At 44.5% G+C, this 15,224-nt stretch overlaps 1 protein-coding gene across 6 annotated transcripts in view; it reads right to left on the bottom strand.

Moving 5' to 3' along the window:
* Eps8 (epidermal growth factor receptor pathway substrate 8) overlaps positions 1 to 15,224 on the bottom strand; it is a 171,153-nt gene that overhangs the window by 41,543 nt on the left and 114,386 nt on the right. For 5 of the 6 annotated variants that reach the window (XM_040743453.1, XM_040743451.1, XM_040743448.1 and 2 more), the window contains 6 exons: positions 12,628 to 12,695; positions 11,470 to 11,631; positions 11,224 to 11,373; positions 7,625 to 7,707; positions 6,983 to 7,119; positions 736 to 809 (listed from right to left, as the gene is read on the bottom strand). In XM_040743453.1, coding sequence (XP_040599387.1) covers positions 736 to 809; positions 6,983 to 7,119; positions 7,625 to 7,707; positions 11,224 to 11,373; positions 11,470 to 11,631; positions 12,628 to 12,695 — 674 coding nt within the window. Of the gene's footprint in view, positions 1 to 735; positions 810 to 1,293; positions 1,983 to 6,982; positions 7,120 to 7,624; positions 7,708 to 11,223; positions 11,374 to 11,469; positions 11,632 to 12,627; positions 12,696 to 15,224 lie in introns of those variants that run through there. The other variant, XM_040743454.1, reaches the window with a different exon arrangement.

Genomic DNA, 15,224 nt, shown 5'->3' on the forward strand with positions numbered 1-15,224 from the left:
TTAAAATTATCCCTTAGCGTTTCCTTTTAATGTAATTTGAAATACATTTTTCTTCATTTTCCAGTGTTATGTGTGTGTGTGTGTATGTGTGTGTGTATTATTTGCATGTGAGTGGGCTCAGATGTGAGTGAGTTCATGAGGGTTTGCATGCATGAACATAGGTGTGCCTGCATGTGGGTGTACATGTGGAGCCCCAGTGCTGATGTCCTGGTTCCCCCCAATCCTCTTCCACCTTCCACAATGAGGTAAAGTTGCTCGAAGATACCCAGAACTTGCACCTACAATGGCTATTCTTTCTAGCTGGCCACAGGCTACCACACCCATCATATGTTTATGTGAATTCCAGAGATCTCAACTCCAGTCTTCATGCCTGCACTGCAGGCATCTCTCCAGCCTTAAATATCTTAATAAGAACAAATATTAAAAGGACACCTCAACTATGAAAAAAGGAAAAATCACACCTTCCCCCAAACGTTGCTAATTTAGGTTTACTTCTTTTGTAAACTGGTGAAGTTGCTAGTATTCCACAGATGACCAAGTCTAGCCAAATACTAGCAGGTCAGGGAAAGTGGCTAAGGGAAAACTCAAGGGGCATAGCCATCAGCGAGAAGAGAAAATACAGTTTCTGCAAACCAGTTTTGTTAACTCCCTTTGGTTTCAGTGTCTGTGTCCTCCCCCCCCCCCCCATTCACCAAACAGAGGCACTGCTGAACAAAACCCGGCGTCTGTACTCACCACGTCCCTGTCAATCCGGGCTGCCACCATCTCGGGGGTCTCCTCTTGCTCCTGATACTGCCGGGGCTTCTCAACTAAGCAGAGAGAGAATTGTAAGACCTCCTGCATTTGTTAAAACATGACTGGTACAGAAATGAAAATGTGAAAATGACGAGAAAAGGACTCCAGTTGCTGGGGGTGGGGGTGGTGGTGGTGGTGGTGGGGAATGTCTGGAACAAACAAGTCAAAAATGACACTAGTGGCCCACGTGCTCCACCCTTGCTACAGTCACCAGGAGAAACGGGAAAAGGTAGGCGACCGGCCGGCCAACCTAATGAGAGTCATTTGCTGGTCATGCCACCCTCTTCTCCCTCTTCCCTATCTCAGCTCTCCGTAAGGCCAACCCTGACTTTGCACTCTAACTTCTACAGAAGACACAAACCAGCACTAAAGCATGTCTTGTGAAATAGTAATGAAACTGGAACTCAGTTTCACGGGTGTGTGTGTGTGTGTGTGTGTGTGTGTGTGTGTGCGCGCGCATGCACGCAACACCAAAGGTCAATCTCCACCTTGCCCCACCTGTCTTTTGAGACAATCTCTCACTGAAGTGGCCATTTCCTGGAGGAAGCTTGGCTGTCCAGCAAGCCTTAGGGATCTCTTGTCTTCCCCGTCCCCAGGCTGGGATTATAGACGAATGCCATTATAACTGGCTTTTTCCCCTGAGCACTGGAGATGGAATTCAGTTCCTCATGCTAGTGTGGCAAGCACTATCCCAACTGAGTCATCCTCACAGCCTGAGTTGTTAGTCCCTCCAAATTCCAACCCTGTGACTACAAAAAAGCTCTTCAGTTCTGAGAGTCCAACGATTTCTCAATTCTTGTAAGCAAGCATGAAACCCACAGTATTTGATTCATTGGCCTGAATTCATACGCCTTGAAATAAGTGCCTTCGGGAATCTGCAACACCAAGAACACACTTCTCAAAAGCATTCAGAGTGCTAAGGCAGCTTAGATGTGCATGCTTAACCACGAGAAATCCATCGCAGACCCCATCGTGAGGTGAGTCGGTTAGTGCTATGGTAACGTTGACAGCTGGAGCAAGTATTTCAAAGCACGTTAAATTCAAAGGCATATGGCTGGGACCGCAGCAATAGATCACAGTGGTGGGGGCAGAGCTCATGATACATCATCATGACTCACGAGGTTTAGTTCAGAGAACTGGCAAGACATACTGAAAACTCGGCATTTCAATGCCTCCTCTATGCTAGCAATGCCCAGACACAGAGCGCGTGCACAAAGAAAAAGGAATCCCCAGGCCATATGAAACTGCATTATTAGACATAGTTATTCAAGCTCCTCAATCCATGTAAGCTTGTCAGCTCCCTGCTATTTTACACGGGGCTGCTTCTTGCTTGATACAGTGTTACCATGGAAGGCAGGACCTGAACTTGAAACATAATCATAAGGAACTACAAAGAGGGTCAAGTGTAGGGGCTCTTCCCTACAATCCCAGTACTCTGGAAGCTGAGGCAGGGATGTAATGAGTTCAAGGCTAGCCTAAGCTACATAGCGACAGCCCCCCCAACATTCAGGGCTATACATGAAGACTATGTCTTGAATGAGGAAGAGAAGGGGTCTCTGAGAGATCCTACATCATCATCTGGGGACAAAATGAGCAGAAGGTACTTAGTTTCAAAACATTTGGGGGCAGGGTCTCAGGTACCCCTGCTGCCATTCTGGTAAACTCACTTTTGGAAGACAGGGTCTATCGACCTCTGAGTTCTAAGGGGCAGCGGTCAGAGCTGAGCAGAAACCCTCAGAGGGAGCAAAGAGACCCTCCTTCAGGGGATTCCCAATAAGACTCTTTGGCACTCACACAGAACTTTGTATACCATGTCTTAAGTTCTGTTTGGACAAGCAGTAAGCTAGAATTTGAACTTTATGTCTGTAATTTTAACAGATGACAATGCCAGGAATATTTTATCCAAAAACCAATGAGAGCTCAAAAATATCTGGGTATACATTCTTTTATTGTAAAATTATATTAGGTTTCATATATGTTCCCACAACTCCATTCAGGATGTCTTTAACTTAAGATGTCTTCTCTTCATGTCAAGACAATTTTGACACCTCTCTCTCTCTCTCTCTCTCTCTCTCTGACACACACACACACACACACACACACACACACACACAGATACATACAACAACAACAAAACTATCCAGACCCCTTCTACCAAACCACCACCAGCAAAACCCACCTTAAGACCCTAGTCTTTTAAAACCCAGTTTAAATATAAATAGAACTGGCAGACAGCTATGTAATTCCTAGAGCAGCAGTTGTTAACATGCATTGACAGTGATGCTTATGTTCCTATGCTGGATACAATTACAGTATCACTTGCTTTTAGTGTCACAGAAACCTGTGAGTCATTATGCCCACTTTACAGGTGAGGCCAAAACTCGGAAAGACAATGGTCATCTGGGTAGAGATCCAGGTCTTATTTCAGGTCTCAGTTTTTGACCGACAAGATTAAGAGTCTGTTATTAAAGACGTGACATGCTTGAGTCATGATACATGGAGAAATCAACCCGGAAGCTTCTTCTCTACCTATAGTGGGTATAATTCCAGAAGGTGCCAGGCAGGCTGTTGGGGGTCAAAAATTTGCAACAGTCTTGCCACGCTGTGAATCTAAGAGCTACAATGACCATCCAGGCACAATGTGTCATCTAGTGCAACAGTGGCATGGACATTGCAGGGGTCACCAACCACTTTCTGCTAGGATATGAAGCCTGCTCCACAGACAGGAACTCATGCTTGGTTCTGTAGGGCTGGTCAAGCGCTCATGGCTGGGGAGGTCATAGGCCCTGGTGCAGAGCATACTACTGTTGTTTTGCTAAATGGTTGTGTGATCTAACAGCTTCCTAAATGTCCATGTTTCATACTCACAGAACAGTGGTGTACCAAGCTTCACGAGAGAAGCCACAGCACGGGTGGCTCATGCAGATGCGCAAAACTGGCAAAGCTCCAAGAGTAAGTGACGGTGGAGATGCGTGGCTCTCAACAGGACAGCTGTATCTGCAGACGGCCACAGGGCTGTACGGCAGCGACAGCTAGTATTTAACAAGTTGACCCACAAGATGTTGTGGGAGAGTCCTGCTTGGCAAAGCTGACTCACCAGGCATTATTGGGGACCCCCACTTGGCAAAGCTGTGTTTTTGATGACTGAACGAATGACTGGCTGTTCCTGAAACTTTCTCAGGTACCACTGCCAGGCCTGCCTAATAAGAGCAGCTGTGGGGTTCTTTCCACAGCCCTGTGGTCCTGTGTTTTATACATATAACTGAGGATGTGCTCAAGTTGTGTGATATTGATGAACAGAAATAGTACTAGGATGTTTTACATTACTCAGACTGACATAATTCTTAGTCACAAAGACAGCCTTTTACCCAGACAGCTAACCTTAGACTTCAGAGTAAATTCAAAGCAGTCTGGTTACCCCTGGAGATGATATCTGGTTGCTCCTGGAGACAAACACACAAGGTCATTCTCCCAGGTGATGTTTTGCTAATTCAAAGCCAGAGCTTGAAACAACTTTAGTCTCCATGTAGTCCCAGTCTCAGGCTCAAGGTCCAGCTAACCCATCGTCTTGATTTCCAATGTAATTTTCTGTCTGGGAACCCTCACCAACTTAGAGCTACGAGCACGGGTCATTGTGACATTCCTAGCCTGAGAGAAACGAGGTGACTTAACTTGTGTTTTGAGTTTGGGCAAGGCCCTGAAAAACAACTCACAATTGTCCAGAGTTTGGCTGTGAGAGGAAGAGACAGCACAGAAGAGGCAGAAGACAGAGAGGAGAGCAAAAGGACAGAGAGCAAAAGCAGAGGAGAGGGGGGAGAGGGGGGAGAGGCAGAGAGTGAAGGGACAGGGATGAGAGGACAACAGAGGCGAAGGCAGAGAAGCCAGAGAAGGCTGCTGTGGAGAGAGACGTGTGAGAGCTGAAGGAGAGACGTGAGGGAGTGAACGAGGGAGTCGGCGAGTGAAGAGTGAGCGATGAAGTCTGACTTGTGAGCAACCCTGAGAGAGCCGATCACAGCTGCAGAGAGAAGCTGGGCCTGGGAACCCTGTAAAGCGCTGTGTGGTGAGAGGATTTGCAAATGAGAGGGACAGCTGTGGCTGTGTGGAGATCTGTAGCTGTAGCTGAGTGTAAAAGTGTGTGCTGGACAGGAGAGAAATGCTTATACACAAAGAGAGACAGTCAGGAGAGAGAGACCCTAAGAGAATGAAGTGGAGAGAAGGTCACCGTGAGGAATGTGAGAGCTTGTTCCTTTTTCCTAAGACGACCAGTGCAAGTGTGTGCTTGTTTATTTTCCCCTCAGATAGAACAGTCTAGTGACCCTCAGATAAGACTCTTTACTGCTCCTCTGAGGCCTTCTCTTCATTACCCTGGAGTGCATGGTGGAGGGCTGGACTCCCATGGTCCACGATACGTATTGGTTCCTCCAGGTCTAAGGAAATACTATCAAGGGGGCAGAAAGAACACACGAGACAAAGGATGGAGAGATGGGTGGCAAAAAGATGCCTTCTGGACATGACATAGCTGACATACTTGTGAACTCATAGTGGCTGTGCTTATCTGCACAAGACATCACCATGGACAGGAGGCTCTCAGGAGGTCCACCTCTATGAGTCCCTATTGCTAGGTAGTGCATTTGGGTTGTCATTTTCTCCAGTGGTATAGCCACTGATAGGTTTTGCTCCAGTAGAGAAGCCCCCACACCCCATGCTCATCCAAAAGACTCTAATTAAACTCAGTGGCCACATGCAAAACCCAGACATGGAAGCAGGGAGGGACCCCTGGGAAGGAAGGCTTCAGTGACAGTGGGAGCAGACTAGGGGTGAAATGACTAAAACTTCTTAAATAAATGTACAAAGAACCTATCAAACAAAAAATAGCAAAAATATGTAACTCATCTTGGCAGTCAATGACTTACGTTGCTGGCTATCAACCACTCAATTGAATAATACTTGGTTGGATAAAAGATAAATAATTTTAGAAGTACCACCAGGGAAATGGGGAGGTAGCTCAGTGGGTTGAGCATTTGCCACCTGGGTGTGAGGACAGTTAAAAGCCCTAACACTTACAGAAATCTGGGGCTGTTGTTGGATCCAACAGCAATCTCAGCACATGGGAAACAGAAGCAGAGGATCCCTGAAGCAGGTTGGTTATCTAGATCGGCTGAAATGGTGAGCACTGGGTGTAAGTGAGAGACCCACCTCACTACATCAGGTGGAGAACAGGAGAAGACACCCAGTGTTGATCTCTGACCTCTACATGCACACGTGTCAACACACATGCTAACATGCATGCACAAATGCACATAGACCACACACACACACATAAAAAAAGCTGAAGTCCCTCTGGGCATAAGGCAACTCATACATTTAAATTTGCTAGATCACTCCTGGAACTTGTGAAAATGGACCAACCATACATAAAGTCATTAAAGTTTCCAGACTGCAGTAGAATATGATGACATTAAAAAGCTACATTTGGACCAGTGAGAGGGCTCAGCAGTAAACATGTTTGCTATCAAGACTCACAACTGAGTTCACTCTCCAGGACCCACACAGTATAAGGTAAAAAATGAGGCCCACATGTGTCATGTGTCATCTGAACTCTACACACATGGTGGCATGCTTGTACTCACACACATACATATATACACAACAAATATATATTTTTTCAAGTTTTACATAGTGGTAGGCTGTAACTGTTTCTGCAAGCACTGTCCAGATAATAGAATAGCAAAGCTATAGGGCCCATATGACAAGGTTGGCCAAGGCCAGGTCCTCCCCCCCCCCAATGTCTGTACTAACACCTTTCTATGAACACATTAAGTGCTATCCAATGAGTAGAAAGGTTCTGCAGCAAAACATTTAGGAAAGAAAGACTCCAATGGGCTTCTCTTTGGTATACATTCTATTAATCATGTTTGTCATAGTGAGTCAAGTAAAACTTTTCTCTCTTGATATTAAAGAAATAACTGTAATCCTAGTAGAGTATCTATTATATGGCTGGCATGAATTCTCAGGGGTAATAACCTTAACAGCTTAAGACTTAAGTTAAGTCTTGACTTAATTTTCTAACATCTAAGATTTAATTCCTTAAAACTAACTTTAACCAACAAACCCACGTAAGAACTGAGAAGAGTAAATGATACCACAGCCCCACGTGGATCTCAGTAGGTTAGCGCTGGATACTTACAGTCACCCTGGTCAGCTGCCCAGGCAGACCAAGCTGCCACTCGGCTTCTAACATCCACCTGTGTGACAGTCCCTGGGGGTGCAGGGGCAGGGGCTCTGGGAGGAGGAGGGATGCCGGGCTCTGCTTTGGCAATCATCCTAAAAACGAAAAACAAATTGGGCGTTACAATCTCCGTTTGCGTTAACAGCAGCTTTCTAAGCTGGCGGCATTTGCCCTTCAACCTCAGGAGTAACTGTCAAGGACTCCCTACCAACTCCACTGTGCCTGCTTATAAATTCCTTAGACACAGAAAAATTAAAATTCCACGGGAAACCACACTGAAGTTTTCTCTAGGTCCTATGAGATTGGAGAAGCCTGCGGGCACATGGTTTATACATGGAGTGGCCTTGGGGCATCTCTTAAAACACCACGCATCTTTTGTAACTGTCCGGGACTTCTATACATGTATGAGAAGCCGTGTGGGGAGACTGAGCTGACACAAGCAGAAGCAAGAGCTGACGGGCCAGGGAGAGCAGACGGATTGAGACTAAGGGTGGTAATCTGGAAAGCAGAGTCATTCACTCCCCGTTTCTGCAAGCCTTCAGGGGAAAGGGCAGACATGGCGTCTGCTTCCCACTCACTACTTCCTTTTACTGCTCCTACCTCAGGGCCTCAGGCCGCCTCTTCTGCTTCCCGCCTTTACTGTCGCTGATGGCACTCTCAATGTCCTCACTAACAAGGTTTGCCTGCAAAGAGAGATGAGTTACATGGAAGGCTAAAGGCTTATCTGAGTTTTGATACGAAGATTGAAACAGAAAAAAATAAAAGATGTATAGTTACTGTTTGCATTGGTTAAGTATCTTGGTGTAACTTTTTTTTTTAACATGTGCCCTAAAAATGTGACTCTGGTTGTAAGTGGTGAGTTTTAAAATGACACAATCAAATACCGGTTTTTAAGGTTAATCTAAGTCCCGATTCCACTTAAAGATTCCTGCCCAAGAGCCCAGTATAAAGAGACAAATGCAGAGAGGTCACGGGTGATTGTTTCTGTTGTTAGGAAGGAAGGGGGTGGGTAAAGAGATGAATGGCTGGTGGTCCTCCCCATCTTCTCCCTACCCAAGGGCAGCTGTTTACTCACTGAAATAACCACAATTCCAGCACAGACACTGAGCTAAAGGTAAACTACTCACATGGTTTGGGTCTGCAGCATGCCTGCGGGCCCACATGTTAAAGGCCTGGTCACCAGCCCTCAATTGGGAGGTGGTGGGATCAAGGGAAGGCTTGGGAGGCGTCCTTAAAGAGGACATTGGAATTGCAGGATACTTCCTGTCGCTCTCTTTTCACTTCCTGTTTTCCATGAAGTGAACAGCAATTCTACCACACACTTCCTGCTGCCACAGACTTTCCCCAAAGGCCCAAAGGCAATGTACGAAACAACCAAGAACTGAAACCCGGACACTACAAGGAAAACAGAACTTTCCTCTTTATTAGTTTTTCAGCTCGGGTGTTTTGCCACCGTGATGATGGAAAGCTCGGACAGTTCTCCATCCACAGGCTGAATCTCAACTCTAGATTGTATCCATTGTGATGGCCACTTTAGTTTTCCATTTCAGGTAAAAAAAAAATTAACTGTCACCATCATTCTTCCAACAAGACCGATGATTAGATTTTCTTGGAATCCCATGCTAGGCTTGTAGCTAAGGTGTTAATTTTGCTTGGTTATGAAATTTATTTGTAGCCAGTAATTATCATGGGATATAGGGTTGTTGCTCACGCATTCATCCTCTATTTTTGTGCTATGCTTGCTCTGTGTAATTATGTGTATTTTTCTCAGATATATGAGTCACATACTCTTCAACAGTAAGCACTGATGAGCATAAAAATTTAGAACTGATGGGACTCTTTAAGATCATCTAGACTATTGGGGGGTAGGAGGATGCGCGTGCACAGGTGGGATACAGGATGATCTCATGGGCAATGCTCCTCATCTTACACTTTGCTTGAGGCAGGGCCCTTTGCTGATTACCACTACATAAGCTGGGGGGGGCAGCTGGACTCGTTTGGAGAAATTCTGCCTGTGTCTCCCATCTCCCTGGAGTTGTGTGAGGAACACAGGTGCACGCAGCCACAGCTGGCTTTACACAGGTTCTGAGGTGCAAGCCTTGGTTCTCAGACTTGGCCAGGCATTTATTTCACCTACTGAGCCATTGTCCCAGCCCTTGTTCACAGTTAATGCTCTGAGGAAAATTAGGTGAAATGGCTGGCCTGAGTCATGTTGACAATGAGATGACATTGCAATGGAGCCCAACCCAGTGACATTTCCTTAGAACACTTTAGTTCCGACAAGATGTCCAACATAAGGACAAGGCCCTACTGTATGGGGATGAAAACGGGAGGTATCTAACTTTGAACTTCTATAAAAAATGTTACCATCCCAAAGGAGGCCAATGTATCATGTGGCATCCCACCATAAAACTTTAAGTTCAAAAAGTGCTGTCACAGGATGGGGCACACATGAACTAGTTGCACCACATACCAGGGTTCTTGGAATTTTGAATCAGCAAGGAAAGCATGGGTTGTGGAGGGAGTGTAGCATCAGTGAGTAACTGGGTTTCATTGTTTAGGGGGCTGTGAGTTTTGCTGAGAACAGAGCATTGTCCACAAAATCCACTTTGAGCCATCACTATCACAATCCAATAGAAAAGGAAAGCCTTTGATCCTGAAGTCCAGAACCTTTACCCGGGATAGTAACTAACAGCTCCCAAACAGTACTTATAAGCATGGACACAAACACATATACAGACAGACAGACAGACATCTCCTCTGAATTAGGCCAGCAAGATGGTTCAGTGGCACTTGTTGCCAAGCCTGACAGCTTCAATTCCATCCCTGGAACTCACACAACAGAAGGAGACAACCAGCTCCTACAAGAGCAGCAGGAGAGGAGGACTCCGGGGACCAGCCACCAAGCCACCTGGCCAGCCACAGAGTAAGAGTAAGATATACAGAAGAAAAGGAAAATGCCCAGAGGCAAAAGGTAGATGAGATGATCTAAGAAAAGTTGGCTAGAAACAAGTCAGGCATTCACAAGTCAGAATAAGACTCCATGTAAGATTATTTGAGAGCTGGGTGATGGGCCCCCAAAAGAGTCATAGAACACAAAGAGTAAAAAATAAGCTACCAACAACACCCACTGTGACGGAGTCCTGTCCCTCTGTAAACCCAAATACACCCTTTCTTCTCAGATGTTGATTTTGGTCAGGGTTTTATCAGAGTAATAGGAGAGAAACTGAGACAGATGCCAATCAAGCAAAGGTAATTTCTCTTCTAGAGAAACCAACGCACAAAACAAAGAGATCCCATGTTAAAGATAAATTCTAAGGTTTAATACAGCACCACAAATTATAATCATCTGTAATTACAGCATACACTAAATATAAATTTTGGGGGCTCTAGCCTATTATTATTATTGGTAACTATGCTCAACTATTGCTCATTGCACTTAGGGATTACAAATCCCGAGCAATTTTTCAAGTCACATAATTAAATGGGAAATTTAAAAATCAATACCATGGGACATCCTAAGTATCTCACAGAAGGAATACAAGCTCTGAGGTTATCGAAGAACAAAATAGAATTATACTATAATTATTTACTGTCTATTTATTCAGCATGATTTTTAACAACCGAATTTTAATTATATGTGCAAAGTCCCTGATAATTTAATATGTCACCTATACTTTCTAAATAGAGATAAACAACACAACGTTTGTGTTTGACAGTTTGAGACAGGGTCTCACTCTGAAGGCCAGGCTGACCTCTAATTTGCTGCAATCCTCCTTCCTCACTTTCCTGAGTGGTAAAATTACAAGTAGGAGCCATTATGCCACACCTTGAGTTTTTAAAAATAGCAACCACGACCCTGAGGTACTTGTTTTCCCTATCACATTCTCAGACTCTCAGACCCTAGCACCTAATAGCTGTATGGCCAAGAAGGGTCATTTGAAAGCAGCAGAACATTGCCTAAGAGGGTATGGGGAAGACCTGGGACCTGAGCGAGGCCCTGCAGTTATGAGCACCTGCTCGTCTTGCAGAGGATGGGAATTTGCACCTAGCTCCCACATCAGGAAGCTAACAAAGGCTCATAATCCCAGTTCCCAGGGACCTGATGCCATCTTATGAACTCTCTGGGTACCTGCACACACACACACACACACACACACACACACACACACAGCAGGGAGGTTGAATCACTCTTTTACCTTAACCTCATCACATTGGAAGAGATGAAGGTCTGGCTTGCTCTGGGTTGGTTCTTTGCACACCAAGGCAAGAATGGAATCATAGCTGCACGAATGCACCACAGCTTGGCAATGCTGGATTGTGCTTAAAGGGAAATTCTCCAATTCATTCTACCAAAAGAAAAAAAGGTAAGTGCTTGATAGCGCCAAACTCCCACGCATGCTCCATTCCTGAAGAATAAAATAACGCAGACTTCGCACACTTGCCTTGGATTCTAAGTCAATCAGGCTCACGGCTCGGTCGTCTACTTGGAGAATCATATCTTGAGTCCACACTTTGCCCTTGGCATCAAGCAACTTCAGCTTTCTGATTCCATCATCGACAGTAATCATCGCATCTTTCCGGTCCAGCACAAAGGTGGTCAGGTGCTTGGGGTCAGCAAAAGAGGGAAGGAAAGAGAAACTTTAACACACAGACAATTCCTCCTCTGCAGATCCTTTCTAGAGGAAGAAGAATTCGCCTAACGGAACCCGATTAGCAGCGAATACGAGGATGAACACAGTTGCACCACAACCTCAGTTACTCTACGGAGAGGACAGAGGGCAGTGGGACTTTGTTAAACACGGCATGTGATGTCTTCATGTGTAAGATCTCTAAACCTGCTCCACGCTGGGTCACGTGGAGATACAACAGCATGGTATAAAACCAAATTCTTAGCAGTAAAAACACGTAAGAGAATTCTCCTTAACTAATGATCCCCCGCCTTACTCAGATAGCTGTTTAAACGTTGCATAATCGAAACATTCCCAGTGGCGGCTACATCCTCGACACCTAGCCCTGAGCATCAGCTCTGGTTCTGCTTGACCGCAGCTGCCAAGTTTGCCCCCTCCTGCAGCCACTTTACTGAAACAAAGTGGTTTCCGTTTAATTAATCACCCCTGAGATAAGCAGAAAACTGAAAATGGCAACTTACAAATGATGCCCCCGCTTACACATTTTCAGCTGTAAAGTGGGGCCGTTTTGATTCTAGTTAAGAGCAAATATCTTCACAACTAAAAAGCCACTAGGGTTTAGTAAGAGATAATAATGACATTGGATAACACTAAATATAAAACTGAGCTATTCAGTGTATCGAAGCTTAATTTCAATGTAAAATGAAGCCTTTCTCTTGGTTTAACTGGGCTGGTAATGGCCAATGAGTAGCAGTTGTGATTTTAATGTATTCATTATGAAAGTAGAACATAAAATTTCACAATAGTTTTCACACGCTAACATCTCAGTTTTAGAAGAGAAGTCTAAAGGAAAAATGGTGCAACTTAAAATGCATCCTACTGGAATGAGCTGAAACACAATTCTGACTTTGCTCCCCGTGTCTCTGCCCCTTGAGAGTCACCCCATGTATGGCCAAGAGCAGCGTTGCTCACCTCCACTCGGTACTGGGACACATCTGACACACTGCTGACGCTGTCTCGGGCATAGTGCTTTCTTTGCTCTGAAAGAGAAGTTTGAAAGCCGTTATTTAGCTACTAATAGGCTTGAGTTCATATGTTGGAGTCACACGGCACCCCTGAAGCTAGTCTGTCTCACATGTGAATACACAGGCTGACAAGTCCCCATTGTGCCCTGTGTCTGAAAAAACTCCCTATTCACGGGCAAATCCCAAGGTCAGGAGAAAGACTAACAACATGCAAGAATCCTTGGGCCCAACTGAAATCTTCAGAGTGCCAAATGTTGAGATTATAAATGTCCTAGGTTTTAAAGTTTTTCTTTTTTAAATCATGCATATGCAGGTTATGTTTGTGAGAATATATGCACATAAATGCAGGAGCCCACAGAGGACAAGAGGAAGTCACTGATCACCTGGAGCTGGAGTTCCAGGCAGCTGTGAGCTGCTCAGTGTGGGTGCTGGGAACTGAACTCTGACCCTCCACAAGAACAATATATACATACTCTTAACAGCAAAGCAGCCCCTCCTGCCCCCACATTATAAGTGTTCTAGGAGAAAAAACCACTTAATGCATAGGTTTTTTTTAGAATCAGGTACCCACTGTTAATGAAAAAGATTTAAAAAAAAAAACAGGTTGCAAATTTCATTAGTTGATGCACTGAGGTCAAAATAAACTGCAAATACTGTCGTAGGTACTGGATTACTCAACAGACACCGCAAAGACCACCTCCTTTCACAACTCCCAAACGGATTCAATCCCGAGGGCTGTCAAAAACTAGCGACTGTCACACATCAGTAGGACACACAAATGAGATACTCAGGGTTGCAGAGACAAGCAGGTAGGGAAAATGAGGCAGCTGGGTAGGCAGCTGCTGCATCAAACTACGCAGCAGGCAAAGGAAGCCTTTCCTTGTGAAGATGCTGCAAAACCAAAAATAAAGGAAGTCCAAGAGTAGCAATATTTGGAAATCTCCAATCGAGTAATTTATTTGATTCAGGATTGTTTCACTTCTTCTAAGGTAGATTGCTTGGATGGAAGGGAACTTAGTGGATGATCAGGGGACTCTATGACTCTAACTACAGCTTTGAGTTGTTTCTAAGTAAGAAACTAGATTTAGGTGAGATTCTTAATGGCCTGGGTCTTGGAGAGTTTACTGCAAGGGTTAAACAAGTTCAAGGTAAAAATCCCTTAAAGCCTTAAGGCTTTTGTGTATTTACATGTTTGCCTAGGGTGTGAGTGTGTGTGTGTGTGTGTGTGTGTGTGTATACAGATATGTAGATATGCCATATATTGTCATATATAAAATATCCATGTAAATAGAAACACTAGATATGTATCAGCTTTCCTAACAGCTAGCATTTTCTAACTCTAAACATTGCTTCTTTCTACTCTTAGATGTCTCTATAATGAAAAGGTCTGTAAAAATTGAAGGGAGACCAAGTAGAAAAATATAAAGCACATAGGCAGACCCAAAAACATTAAAATCCAACGTTTTTAAAACTTGATGAATGACTGATTTGCAAATGTATGAAAGCAGTAATCTTTCCATCTATATCTGCCCAGGAAAACCTCCATGTCCCTCTTATCGCCACTCATGTTGTTCCAGGCTATTCTGGTTTTGCTTTTGCAGCATTAAGGCAACTCAAGAAAAGCACACACACCACAAAACTCAACTGTGGCTACCTTTCTTTTTTTGTTTGGATGACGATCTGAAGAAGTAGGCTCCGTCTGTTCCTACCAAAATAATGTGGTCACAAGGAAGGTCTGGTTTCACCTACCATTTTTTCCCAGCATTTCAAAGCACACCTCTTCCCCTGAGACTGTACCTGACATATGAACCGAAGAGACCCGTGGTTTTTCTATTAGCTGTGGATTGATGTGGGATATTAAGACATGGTCAGCTGTTCTTGGGGAGCCCTCTTGGGTAGCACATGAGACACAATGTCCAACTCATGAAGTCGCCTGACAGGATCATTCTAGAATGAACCACTACTTCAAAATCACGGGTTCTGACTCAACTCTCTGACACAGCCTCAGAACATGAGACTGGTTGCCTTCCTCTGATCTGACCTGTGGATGGCAGAGGAAAAGGCAGCTGTTGCCATGGTGCCTGAGGACAAGATGACACAGTGGCCCCAGTGTATCCACACGCTTGACTGGGTCTCCCAGATAAAAATGACCGGCAAAGACAGGTAAAGGCCAAAAGACTGCACAGTTTTGTTTTGTTTCTTAATTGTGAAGAAGGAAAAGCTCACCCCCCAGATTTCAGAACACACAGTATTTCAACCCCAGGAAAACAATGTATGGGAGCAGAAGATGATTCCTGGCGATGGCAACTGCCCCTTCTGACAGACTACTGAAGGGGAGCTGCCATTCCTACTATTCCTAGCTTGCTTTCTCTACCAGGCTTCACAACATGTCACAGAAAAATATCTTAAAAGGACCCTGGAAATTTATTAATGTCATAAAAATGACTTAGAAAAGAGTTCTGGTGACATAAAGTCGAGAGACCAAGTTCAGTATTAACACTTTAATAGGTGATTTTTTTAAGCAAATAGAGATGTCTCTTTTGA

This window comes from Mesocricetus auratus, unplaced genomic scaffold (assembly GCF_017639785.1).
Source record: "Mesocricetus auratus isolate SY011 unplaced genomic scaffold, BCM_Maur_2.0 Super-Scaffold_100001, whole genome shotgun sequence".
NCBI classification, from domain to species: Eukaryota; Metazoa; Chordata; class Mammalia; order Rodentia; family Cricetidae; genus Mesocricetus; species Mesocricetus auratus.